Genomic DNA, 14,184 nt, shown 5'->3' on the forward strand with positions numbered 1-14,184 from the left:
CGGTGTTGGGTAGGGGAGAAAACAGGCTTTTTGTCCCTGAGAATTTTCAGGTTTTCATACAATATGTTGCCTGAGTTGAGACAACAGTTCCAAAACTCAGATGTTCCTCAAGGGATAATTCTGAAAAAGAAAAAGCTTGAGTGAGTTAAAAATACTTATTTTTGTTCTGACTTTTCATTTTCAGAGCCTTTTAGTAAGGACTAAGATGGATATTAATCTGAAGAGTCACATTGTTTAAAATCCCTGATAGCGTATTTTGAAAATACAAGAAAACTTGACAATTTAAAAAGTTGTGTTGTAAAATTACTGAAAAACAAAGAAAAATTGCTTACCAAACAAATAAAACTGATAACCTTCTACAATCTGCTTGCTTACTAAAATCTACCATCCCACAGAACAAAAAGAGTCTTTTATAGTACTTTAGGAAAATGACCATAGTGATTACTGAACCCGAGGTTTAAAATGACAAAAAAGTGTGCATGATGCAACTGAAAAATGTAACCTCTTTTGTATAGTCATTGCTGCTACTAATTCTAAAAATGTGGCCAGTGACGTTACTAGAATAGGGAGCAGAGCTAAAAAGAACTTTCAAGTGACATCAACTCATGATCTAAAAATGTACATAGTAGTAATAATAAACTTCTGATAAGGCACTGACTCATGCCTGTGAGGAACAGATGGTGATGGCCAGTCAAGTCCCTGCTGCAGCCCATGAGGATCTGGTAGGATTTAGTGTGGCACTGAAACTGAGGAAAGTAAGAAGCCTGCTTAAAGTAAAACCAAAATATCATGAGCTAAGAGACAGACTCATAAGAAAGCCACTCAGCAGATTCAGCTGAAAGGTTATAGGATGAAAATGAGTAATAAAGAATAATGGCAACTCTCCAGGAGTGCAGAGGGAATACTAAACATGAAAATCAAGGCATATCGTTGCCTTCCTTTGTGCCTCTTATTTTGCTAAAAGTGGAGCTGATGGTGTGTGTCTTCTTCCTTTAAAGAGAAGAAGAATACTAATTTAAGAGCTTCCCCAGTAGTGCTCTCCTCTCTGGATCCCCCTTGCCCCCATCCTGTGTTCAGAGTGGTGACAGTACAGAGATACTGTTGGGTAAGGGACAGCAAGAGAAGTGCAGCTGCCCTCCAGTAGCTCTTCCCAGTCACTACAAAGAAGTCTACCATATAATGTGAATGAATGAAGAAATACAATTAGAAATAAAATAATGACTTTTCATTCCCCTCCTTTTAACCCTGTAGGCAGTAGCTTTCCAGATTTCCCCCAACTATGCCAGCCAAGAATGTACTTTCTCCACAGTCTGCCCCATAGAACTCCTGATGCAGGACTTTCCTTTGTCTTAACCAGTTACGATCTGTGTCCACATGCAGATGCCCTTCACAGCTTGTTTCCAGAATGAAAGTTGGCATTATGCTTGTTATTGTTCGGCTATATATAAAGTGAAACAGATTTTCAAAAATCATTTACAGAAGATTTGCTGTGACTATTGACATTTTCTGACAACCTAATTTTTCATGTAGACCTTCCCCTCTCCTCCCACCTCCCCTCACCCTTCAATTCCTACCCTGCAAACAGCAGAAATGTATTTGGGAAAGTGAAAAGGTTATGAATCAAACTTTTGAGGTATTTTTTAATTGACCCCAGGTAGACATTTAGATGGAGCTGATAGAAAGGTTGCAGATGTTCTGTATTAAAAAGTCTCTTTATATTAGATGATGCTGTGTCCTGCATCTAATGATTGAGTAGTCTCCTGTGGAAACATGCATTTACCCGTAGTACATACGGAGAAGTTTCAGTTATGTACATATTTCATCTGTCACTGAATGAACCTGAAAAGTCTATGGGTAACCAGATCCCTTGGATGGAAGGGCTAGCTTGATGCTTGTTTGATAAAGAACTTTTTTTCAGTACTAAAAGTTAACAGGTTTATTTGAAATGAACCCACTGATACTTCACTTGGAACCGTAGGCTGCACAGACTTAAAAGCCCAGCATGTAACGTAGAGACTTTGTTCCAGTTACATTTTTCATAGTTTGCACCATGCAATGCAGACTGGTTTGGGGCAGTTTGGGGTGTTCCTGGGGGTTTTTTGTTTGTTTTTTGTTTAAATCCTGACCAAAAATGGTATTAAGCAAAATTAACTATGGGCACTTACACTTTCATTAAAAATGGGTAATGCTGTCAGAGAAAAATAGCTAGAAATTCTGAAGACTCATGTTAAATTATACTGATATTTTCAGCATTTGGAGTAAAACAGTATGAACTGGGATTGAGTTTCAGGCTAGAGAAGTGCTAACTTTAATTCGGTTTGAGGGTTTCGTTACAAGCTGACTCTTACGGTATAGCTGGGCATCAATAATATTGTATAATATTTCACTTGAATTATATGAAAACATGATCATTTGCCTTTAAAAAAACCCAACAACCTTAATTTTTAATGTTGTAATCTTTTAATAATGAGTGGCTGAATTATCTCTGTAATTCATTGCCCTCTCAGCTGTTAGATGAATGGGATACGTTATGGTTTGTCATTATTCTCCACGGTGGCAAGGAGAAGAGACTGGGGATTTAAATCGCCTTCCCCTGCATGGGCTATAGACATGCTGATGACTTGCTGTGAGATTGCATTTAGCTTCAGGATCTCTGGTGCTTTAGAGTGTAATGCAGTCGGTTGCCATGATGAACAAAAGCTTCTGATGGTTTATGTAGGTATGCCAGAAGTAAAATGAAACAGAAAGAGCCAAGAATGAAAGTACAATGTTGCTTTCTTTTGCAAGTGACTCATTCAGTACAGAGGAAAAAAGTTATAAATTTATGTCAGGAGGGAAACAAATATGATATTTGAAATATTATACAGACATCTCTACATGAGTGTGTGCATAGATATATAATGTGAAATACAGTATAATCTTAACATTGTTATGTACATACTTATGACTGCACTGGCTCATTACCCATTGCATCAAGGATGCTCAAGTGTTTATTATGCTATTTACCAAATTATAGCTATTTCCTGAACAGGCGGCCTCCGCTGAATATACTTGTATTCTGTCCATCTTTAATAATGAAGCCTGCACTTTGGGGCAGAAACATAGTCTGGCAATGATCAGCAGGAAATAAGAGAGAAATTGGTAATCTCTTTAGCTTTACTGTTTCATGTTGTTTATTTGCCTCTCCCAAGTATTCGTTTAGGGAACTTGGGCGACATAGGTCAGGCAGCTGAATTTCTTACTGGATATTAGGAAGTGGGCTGAAGAGCAAACAAATCTCTAGTAAGTTTTATATAGTGTTTTGTTTTTCAATCACATAAAAGATTTAGCTAATCTGTCTTGGGGAGAGTGTTGTAATAATTTAAATTAAAAAAATCAGCATACCATTTTATAAACATCAGTTATTTATTGCAGTGACTGAGTAAGTACAGAAGATGGATTATATATAAATAAATCAGTGCTGGGAGATAGAGGGATTCCAAGGAGTTTTTGAATATACAGGCTGTTCTGCTACTAAGTGGCCTCGTAGCAGCAAGGAAATCTTCCTCCAGGGTTAGGGACATTGCCTTTTGAGGATAGACTCTACCATTGCCACCTTGTTGACCTTGATGGTTGTTTGGATGATAGCATCTGTCCAGGCTCTCATCTTGGACTAACATCTTCCCTGTGTAAGGACCAGGGAGGATGGGGCTGCCCATCTCTTGCCAAAGTAAAGGCAAACCTACCTAAAGTAGCAAGGGAGGTGCAGCTGTGAAGTTCAGAAGAGGTCAGGAAAGATTTCTGTTGCTAATCGCTGATTGAGTCTAGCTGTCCAGTGCTGTAGGGTTTGGGTTTGGGGGCTTTTTTGGTTGCGTCATGGTTTGGAATTTTTTGTTTTAGTTTGGTTTTCTGCTAATTTTCTGCAGACCTTTATTAAATGGCGAGGGGAGGAGGAGCCAGTCATGTTGTTTACCTCTGCAGTTGCTTTACAAAAGCAGCCTGATAAAGACAAGACCCTCATCTTGGCAACAGAAATTTGCTGGTCAATGTATTAAGAGACTTAACGCTGTGGGAAGATAGAGACCTGCAACCAAGTTAAAACACATAGGTTTCTGACTGTATGTTCAGTCACAGGTTATTTTACACAGAAGAGGGTGTTGGTCCCCTTTTACTAAGTAAGGCTTGAGGAGTTGGTGGGGTTTCAGAATTCATGAAAAAAAATATTGTGGTCATTGCATCTCTTGTGTCATTAGTGTTTAAAAAAATAACAGAAAGAATTGTCTGGGTTTCTAAAAATATCTTAGAATAATACTCAAAAACTAAGAGTATTTTAAAAAAACACCTCCTTTTTACCATTTATAATGGTGTCATTTTTGCTTTTTTCCAGATACAAAAGTTAGTTGCACATACTGTTCCTCCTGCTTTGTGGCATTGCTCCAAAGTTTCACTTGCTCAGTAAAGCAATGCTTAACCATAAATCTGATTTTATTTCATTTTAACGTTTGGAGGAATAGCCTTAATAAGGTTTAAGAAAACTGTTTGGAATATAAATGTTGGCATATAATCCCTTCAATTATTGAAAAAATAGTCCAATCAATCTCAAGGTTGGCTTTGTAGCTCAAAATGCCTTAATGTGACAGGAATGCACTATAATCTATGAAAGGCACGTCTTAATTTATCACAGAGCCCATTACTTTTGAGTTATATTTTGTGCTCTGGGTAGATGTACTTAATTCTTCACAGATAACATAGAACGAAGTCTTGCCCATGATGTGTTTTAGAAAATTAAGTTTATTGTTTTCTTTTCCAAAGAAAAGAGTCATTTTTCTTTGTGTGAAGGCAAATGCGGTGTCTCATAAGTTTTTGGAACATGCTTGTAATTCTACAAAGTGAATGTTCTCAAGATCTTAGCAGTCAGCCGTGGAAGCTGGGCATTTCTTTGTGGCTAAAATGCAGCTGGATCTTCTTCAACTGTTGCGTTTCCCCCTCCAGCATTAAGGTCAGTACTTCATACTCGTTTCTCATGTACTAGAGAGTACTAGTCTGGATTAGTTTATTAATGCTTGAGTTTGAGTTAAACGTAAAATGAAGACAGACATGTGTTCAATGATATTCTGTGTGTTTGGACTTTGAAGAACCTCCAAATCTATTTAGAATTTTGTATGATGAAGAGTTGAATTCTTTGTTAAGGTACTTGAATCTACTTACTGCCAATTTTTGTTGATAGCAGAGATGCTCTCCAGCCCCTAACTTTGTGCATCTGTATTTGATAAGGTTGGCAAATGTCTTTGATTAGGGTATTTTTTTGGAGTGGCCATTCAGAGACAACCTTCTTCTCTACTCTGCTGTGTCTCATAAGGAAAGGTTTTTCACATTAGTGAAGCAATTAATTACATAGGAGCAGCATAGTTGCTTTGGCTCTTAGACTTATTTGGACTGTAGAAGTGAAATGTGACAAATGTTACCATCTGCTACTCTCATCCTCCCCCCTTTCCCTCACTGTGCCCCAACAGAGTCTCTTCTTCCATTTCATCCTCACTGTCTGATTCAAAATTTTGTCAGGATACTTAAGGCATGTAGTAGCTTCAAGGCATGAAGCAGGAGATCAGCTTTTCCCAGACAAGATTCCACACTTGTTCTGTGAATTAAGGGTTTCTACAAAGGTTAGCCAGAACTGTAACAGCACCTTTTTTTTCTCACTGAAAAGTAAACTTGACACATCTATCACGTCTGAGGACTGGAAATTTCTGGTTTCATAGAGGAAAATGTGTCACTGTGGTGTATGTCGTCTGACCTAACTATCCTAGAGATTTTTGTCCCATTTATCTCCTACATGCTTTATATAATGAAGGAAGTCTCCCTAGGCATGATCAACCACAGAGAGTGAGTGAAACATAATGGTTTCAATCAAGGTTTCTGCTAACCCAAGTTAGTTGTTACTCTTCAGTCAAAGGTGCTAGCTTTCACCTTGGAAACCAGTAATAATTATTCCATTCACAGACATTTTGTAGACTTACACTAGCCACTGGTCACAACCTTGTGCTTAAATTTGTAAGGTGCTTTTTTCATTTTGAGTCCTAATGTTTTATCCCTTTCAGAAAAATAAGCTCCTTGTAACCTGAATTTCTGGAGTTCTGTGATGATCTCTGACATGAATATCTTGATTAGAAATGCTGCAAATATCTTTTTGTATCAGCCAGACTGTATTCCAAGCATGCATGCAACACAATTCCAGCAAACTTGGGGTAGTACTTTTTCTGTAGAAATCTGTCCACAGCATGAAAGAACTACCCAAAAAAAAAAAAAAAAAAAAAAAAAAAAAAAAAGCAAAAAAGCAGAAAACCTTAAAACTCATGTGTTGCCCAGTTTACTATTACTAAATTATGTTGGAAGAGCCCCTTGTTTCATCTCCAGGCAGGATGCAAAAATCGGAACACAGCTAAAGATATTTCAGGGTTGAGGAAGGTACTGAAAAGCATTAGTGATTTTTTGAAAACACAATTTAGTTTCCCTGAGCACCCAACCTTGTAATTGAGATTGTTTTCCAAAAAGCCCAAAGCACTAAAAGTGGTCAGCTGTTGCGGAGTTAAGGATCCTGGAAGCCCTGGCTTCTCCCAGCGCTAGTAGCAGTGCTGGCAGCGATGGAGCACAGCAAGAGAAGGGGGTTGTTGGGTGTCCTTCTGGCTCTCTTGGGCAGCTCCCAGCAGACTGCTCAGGGGCTGCTCTTGGATGGGTCCCTCCAAGCCTCTGGGACCCTAGGGAGCAGAAATGCAGGGCTGCCCTGGAGCTACAGACAGTAAGGTCAGACTTCTTCATGGGAAGTTGGGTGGGCTGCTGAGAGGCATGGTGGAGGCCTTTCTTATTTGGATTAGATTAATGTCAGACAGTATTTTTCACTATAGGATGTTTAATCTCTCACAAAAATTTGTCAGAATTTTTCCTTCCAGTTCTACATGGGGCTGCACACCCTATCCACTCCACAGAAGTTACCAAAGCAAACAGCAACTGCATCCTGAAAACTGGTCATTTAAAGCACATGTGTAAAAAGAAAGGTGTAGCAAAGCTCTGTTTGGCACTGCATAATGTTATGAATTGTCTTTGCCAACTAAACATTCATTCAGGCATTTTTGATTTTTGGTGCCCTGCATTTCTGTAAACAGGTTTCATGTGGTCAAGGCATGACCCTGAAGGTAATTACCTTTGTGTTTTTTGTTGGATTGTTATTACTGACAGAAGAAAGAAATGCATTGTGTCTCATCTGAGCAGATATGAATAGATGTTTCTGCAGAGTTTTTTCTTCCTTTGCCGGCTTCTGGTAGTAGTAATGGTGACAGTTATCTGAATGGTCCAGGAACAAAAAAAAACAGAGGTGAAGAGAACCTAGTTTTCTCTTGGGACTTTTTCATGCTGCATCTACCTTTCTCAGACTGGAATATAATTATAGAAATGTGGTGCATATAGCTGTATTTTTTTATGCAATACATTTAGCTGCATTTTCTTAGCCAGGTGTAAACTAGAAGACCCATTTCACCCTACCTGTGTGGGGAGAGCAAGTGAGAGGGTATGCCTTATATGCTACATGATAGTTATTCTTTGGTAAAGAAGTGATAATAAATGCACTGCTTGTTAAAGAGGATTCACATTAGTGCAGGCCTGCAGCATTGATCTGGTCAAAGACTCTACTTTGCAAACAAAATTTGTATATCTGTCATAGCATCACAAGCTGCTTTTGTATCTGCATGTGGCAGTGAACTTGTAAAATATGTTTTTTATTTAAATACTCTTAATTTCCTTTGCTCCTTCTGTGATGAGAGGGACTTGAAATCAAATAGTGTCACTACTAGGGTTAAATATTTCAGTATGGAAAATCTTACATGTTAGAGGTAAGATCTACTAGCACAAAGGAGGATAAATAAGCAAAGGTAAAAATGTGCATTTATAAACACAGAACAGCAAAGCCTACAAAGTAAGAGCTGCAAATATAATTATGAAAATGTCAACAAATATGCAGCTGTTTTATAATATGGCTCTTACTGGATGACTCTGTACCCCAGCTGAATTTTTAAAGATGAACTGTAAATTCTTCCATTCTTTCTCCTGCTTGGTCTGCTCCATCCCTCATATGCAGGTGTTCCAGTATTACTTTGAAACTAGCTTGAGCTATGACCCTAGTTCATCTCCCTGGGGCTGTGTAAAGCCCATATAAACAGAATGGGGATGTGTTAGAGGTATAATCATTCTGTGAGAGGCTTAGGACTCATTCTGGAGGTGGAGAGTATGTCTAAGGTATGGAAAGCTTCATTGACAGCCTTAAAAAAACCCAGCAACAAGTAACCTGATAAATGGCACAGACTGTTAATTAGATGTCTAAATTTACCAATTGTGTCAGGAAAATTAGGACAGTGGGAACAATATGTCCCTAAGCCGCTCACTAAACAACTGCTGTACTACTTATTTATATTTATCTGATGAAAAAGTACGTGCTGAAAGGAGCACAGGAGGAAATCTCTCCTCTCTGACTAGCTTGAAGCTCCCAGACCTCTCTTCTCACAAGGCCTCTGTGTCCTGATATTCCCTTGTCTAGACTGATCATTGTAATATGTGGCCTCAGAAAATATTAAGCTGTTAGAGAATTTTGATAGTGCACGTACAGGAGGGAGCCGTGGTGGACTTCTAAGGCCTAATCTAATGCTCAGTGAAGGCGTGTTACAAATTCCCATTTGTTTCTCAGGAACTGGGTCAGGCCCCCACATTGATGAGAGAAAGAGGGAAGTTAGTTCCCTGCATAGGATTCTTATTTTTGTACATATTTAAATAAGTATGCATTGCAAAATGTGGGATATTTACATATGGATATGATTATGTGCATATTTAAATATGTTTATAGCTAAGTAGGCAAACATTTACATATTATATACCTGAGAACAGTGCCAGTTCCTCCCAATGGAGGACCTGGTTCCCAGCTGCCCTGTGCCACCGTGGTGGGAGCCTGACTGCAGAAAGTCGGGAGATGCTTCCTGCAGGACTTCCAGCCAGCGAGCTGCTCCCAGCCCTGGAGAACAGCACGGCCTGCTTCCCATTGCTCCTGCTTCTGGTGCCTCGTTGCATTCTGCATCTGCGAGGGTCAGGGAAGATGATAATGTCGGTAGTCACTAACTGACTCTTAATTAGATGGGCAGAAGTGAGTAACTTTAAATTACTAAACCAGTCTTTACCATCCTTCCTTGTGTACCTGGTACTAGGCAAGGCTGACAACCGAAGATGTAATAGTGGCGTTTTGAAAGATAGCCATTTTGTTTGTTTCTGACACTTGTATGTGAGAACCTTTGAGTTGTATTCTCCCCAGAGCCTGCTTTGGGTTAGTTGGTTTGTTTTTAATTCAGAAGGGAGTTGAGAAAGGATACATTTGCAGCTGGGCTGCATGTGCACTGCTTGGTTTAAGGTGCCTGTGCGTGCACTGCTGTTGGTTGGAGCTGATAGTGCTGGTCGCTGGCTGTAGCCACACGGTGTGCTTGCCTGCTCTTGTGTGCTTGCCTATGCTTGTACAAGTGCTGCTGTGCCAGCCCCGATTTTTGGAGTGCTGAGCCATATGTTGGCTGGAGCTGTGCAGAATGGCTTGAGATATGTGTCAGGCAGGCGGTCGTTTGAATCCTTTTGAAGGGAAGGTCACGTAGTTAACACAAGCTTCAATATTAGTAAGAGGAACTCAAGAGTGTTACTGGCTGCCGAGCTGAGAGGGGGAGATACTAAGATTATAGGATGAGAAAGATCTGGATGGTTTGGGGTGGGTTTGTTGGGTTTTTTTTTCAACTGTGACCATGGCAAAGCGCAGTGATATCTGAAGCAGCTGGAAGGAATATGTTCTGGGGACAGAGGTCCCCAGCAGTGGCTAGTGATGATCCCCTTTATCCAACTGCAGCTGAATCTCTGCAGCTCTTGAAAAATCTACACTGCCAATGAGCTAATGAGAGGAAAAAAATAATAGCTAGGCTAGATTTATGGAATATAGTCAAGTCTGTCTGTCCTGCTTTATTATCAAACAGAGCATTATGGACTTCCAGATTTGTATAGGTACGTTTCTGGCATTGAATAAAAGTGGAGTGATGGTGTTTTCACTGTGAACAGATTCTGCCTGGGAGAGGGATGTGGATAAAGAAAACTGGTCAGCAGCCTTGCAACATCCTTTTTCAATGTATTAATGTACAAGATATGGTCTTGCATGTGTGTGGGGGGGGTTTAAGAGTTGAGATGAGAAGTTCTAAGGATTTCCTGAAGTAAAAGTAGGTGGGAACAAAAAAGTTCAGACTATATTATATTCACTGCAACTTTGGCATGCACCATTTGCTTATTGCATGAAACAAACTCAACTATACAATTAACATCAGATCAAAATAGTCTTGTTTATTCTGGTTTTAGTTCCGCTTGTTCCAATACTGATTTATTTTTGTTGATAAGGGGAAGGGGGGAATAACCTTTTATCAGTATGCAGGCAGCATAGCTGAAAACTTGTTAATCTCATAGTAGCTAGTATAGCTCGTTACCTCAAACCCAGATTTAGCCCAAGACCTCCAGCCTTTGTCCAGAAGAAACAACTTCTCAGGGAAAGACTCTGCAGCCTACTGCTTCCTTGGCAGCCCCTTTGCTGCCACATTCCAACTGGAGCTCTAGGCTTTGTCTCTCTCCTAACTCTATGGGCAGTTACATTCTTCAGGCAACCAGGAGGCTTGATGGACCTTGTTGTACACAGCAGCAGTGTTGAGTTTTCTTTTTTGTTTTTAAGTTGTTCTGGGAGAGGGTGACAAGCAGAAACAGGAGGAAGTCAGCACCATGAGGATCCAGGCAGCTAAAGAAGTTTCCACCATCCATTCTTGTCTCTTTTGTTGCTTTGCTGATGAGGCTTCTTCCCAAGTACAGAAGAATCTGTTGCTGTAGGGTCCTATCCATTCCAGTTCAGAAGTGCCACTGTTTTCTTATTGCTTTTCTAAGATGTTTCAGGAGAAAATTAATTCTTGCTTTGGTGCAAAAGCTTAAAAAGCATGCGGGGCAGCAAGGAGAGAACTGACAGCTTCTGCAGCTTTGGGGAGGCTAAACTTTGTGCCTTTGGAAATAACCCTATATAAGCAAAATTTAAAAGGATTAGAAAGAGGGGCATGTTTCACACTGGTGGCAAAAGCCTGTTGAAAGCATCAGTTTTTCTAGTTTTGGAGCCTTTAATGAGCTTTAGAGAGTAGTAGAAATTGATACATTAACTTATTGACATGAATTAAATTTTCGGCCTGTTGCTGGAGTGGAGACATCCCACAGTTTACATGATGATGTATTCATGAGAAGCCAGACTAGTCCTTATTTAATGTTGAGCTGTCCCACAGAATTCATCCTTCTTTTCTGTCTCAGTGTTTGATGAGTTTCCATGAAATAAGGAGACAGCTTGCACTTTTAAGATTAGTGCTGTTTTACTTACCTTGTGATGTAGTTCATCTTACAAAATTTTAGAAAGCTTTGAACCTCTTCACTGCCATTATCATACGCTTTTTGACTGTAATTTCAATCTGCATCAGCTCCCTCTTCTCCCCACTTTCTATCTTCTACCACATACACAAAAATACAAGAAAAAAAAATTGAAGAAAATATTCTTCCCTGAACATCACCGAACTCTGGACCTGTCAGTTTCCCCAAATTCGTATGTTTCACAGATGTTGGTCCTCAAGTAAGAAAATGTCCCAGTCAGTCTCAAAGTGGTGGATCCCAGCTGGTCTTAGCATGAGGGACAGGTATCAAGTGAAAAGCATTCTAGTGGACAGCTGTGCTTCAGCCTGAAACCGTTGCCAATAGCCTGAAGGGCACACGTGAGAACAGGGGTGAGGAAATGAACTCAACTTTATGCCAGTTGACTTTTACAGATGCTGTGCAAGGACAAGGATGTGTTGCAGTGACTTAGCTTAGACATGGTGAAGGTTTAAGTGAGACAATTTTAGTAATAGATTATGGTTTGAATCTGAAAGGAGAGCTCAAACAATGGAACTTCTCGCTGGCTATCGAAGGACCCAGAGGCTAATGGCAAAGGCTAGTAATGAAAGGAATTTAAGTAGGACTTACAATTCTTCATCTTGTTTGCTGAGTTATTTCTGGGTCCTGATTTGAGGTTAGGTGTAAGGTTCAGAAAAGCAGGAACACACCAGTTTCTTGGAAAGGGTTATGATTCAGAAGGGAAGGGGTCTAAGAGATTGCTTTATTTCTGGAACATCAAGGGATATGATAAAGATCAGTTAAAAAAATTAGGTCATTAGTAGCATAAGTGATCTGGCTAAATTTAATCCTGTGCTTAAGTTACTATTTAATGATGATAAGAGAAGCCTTAGCTGATTTATCTTAAAAATTTTCCTTTTAGAGGAACTGTTCCACGTCTTGATAAAGTTGCATTGAGATTATTTTCAACCAGTTTTCTCTCTGTGTTTGATATTTGGGAAAATAACACATCTGAGAAATATCTTCCTTTGTTGAAAGGACACATGGAGTTTCTCTGGTGCGATAATGTGAAAACTACAGGACAAACACGGTGTTTGCATTTGTTCCAAGCAGCTGTTGTGTAAAATGGTAAACACTGCATCTACTGAGGGAATTAAAAAGATGGGCTAGAATGAAATAGACCTTTCTTCTTTGGCCCTGCCTCAGGGAAATGAACATTCCTTAGCACGTGCTGTGATTGCAACCACAAGGACACGGAAAGCCTGTGCTCTGCCTCCTATGCTCCAATTCAGGAGAGTAAGTACTGCAAAGAGGAGAAGGAATTTCCCACGTGGGGTGTTGTGCAGCCCTCTGTGTGTATTTGGTTTGAGGTGGTTGTGCTGATAAGACAAATTGGAATGTGGTGTCCATTAAATGTGTTTTTCAAAAATGTAGTTAAGAGAAATAAAATTAACTTGAAGGTTAAGATATTTAATGCACAGACATTAGTGATATTGGACATCTATCTCGATACTAGTGTTTTCTCTTCCCCGGTGATCTTCCTCCACAACAGAATCTTAATGTTTACTCATCTGATTTGTATTTTCCTTGTCTTTTTTTGCTTTAATGTAAAATGTAAAAACATCTGAGTGCTTTTGTATTCAAATCAACAAAAAGCAAGTGGTTTGCACCTTAGTGCAGTTAAATCTATTGTTTACTTTCTTCCCTTGTCCAGGCATTTTGCTCCTCAGACTTCCAGTCTACCTTCTGGATATTTCTTGAGCAAGATGAGAACCTTTAGGTATCTCCATTTCTTTACCCTTCCCTTTTCATTTCAGTTTCAAACAGTACAGCCACATTATGTTAAGACAAAATTCTCACTGTCCTCTGCATAACATGAGAGTTCCCTATTTGGAACCAAATTTCAACTAGTCTCTTAAATACTAGCGATTTTTGTTAAAGATTTCCAATAGCAGCACTGGGGCATTAACTGGCTTTTACTACTCTGCTTATTTAGAGAATATGCCAGCTAATTGCTAGAGGAAGTAAGTCCAACAGCGCAAAAGATGTAGTCATTAATTCCTGCAATTGAGAGTTGACTTGGGGGAATGTTTTTTCCAGGTGTACAGCTTTCTAGTTATTGAAATTCAGGACCTTGGATTTGACCGTGATTTCAGCTTTGCATTCCTATATCCCATTGCTTCTTTTTTCCAAGGATTGATGGACTGTACTTGTAGTGATACTTGTCTATTCAGCAGCAGCTGGAAAAGAGACAGTGGTACAAGTGAACAGCGATGTACAAGTGAGACAGAAAATGGCAGGAAAAATTGTATGACTGGAGGGAAAGGGGTAAAAAGCTTTCATTTTCCACACATGAGAAGAAAAACAAAATTGAGGCTAGACAGATGGGCTTTTTAGTTATAAGACCATGACAGAATAACAGCATTGTGGCACTATAAATCAATAATAAAGCTTCATCTAGAATTCTGTACATCTTTGGTGCAGTTGTCTAGGTGCACAACAAGAGTATCAGAGTACAAAGACAACTCAATTGTCGTGACAAAAAATCTGTTCTAAATGTTGTATCTAATAAATCAAAAGAAATGGTGGTATAGAGAGATCAAATAATGAGTGGTATATAGTTGATAAATTAGGCACTCATTTCACTCTTTCCCATGATAGAAGACCAACAATACAGCAAAGAAATGGAAATGCAGATGCTTAAGTTGTTTCACAGTCAGGTCTCTAGTTTGTTTTACA

General features: G+C 39.4%; 1 protein-coding gene across 1 annotated transcript in view; it reads left to right on the forward strand.

Annotated features, from left to right (window-relative positions):
• Window positions 1-14,184, forward strand: part of PARD3B (par-3 family cell polarity regulator beta) — a 494,000-nt gene that overhangs the window by 368,922 nt on the left and 110,894 nt on the right. Inside the window, exon 21 of the mRNA XM_026853194.1 lies at window positions 13,160-13,225. Within this exon, the coding sequence (XP_026708995.1) occupies window positions 13,160-13,225 (66 nt within the window). The remainder of the gene's footprint in view (window positions 1-13,159; window positions 13,226-14,184) is intronic.

This window comes from Athene cunicularia (genome assembly GCF_003259725.1).
Source record: "Athene cunicularia isolate RWA chromosome 7 unlocalized genomic scaffold, athCun1 chr7_part2, whole genome shotgun sequence".
Classification (NCBI taxonomy): domain Eukaryota; kingdom Metazoa; phylum Chordata; class Aves; order Strigiformes; family Strigidae; genus Athene; species Athene cunicularia.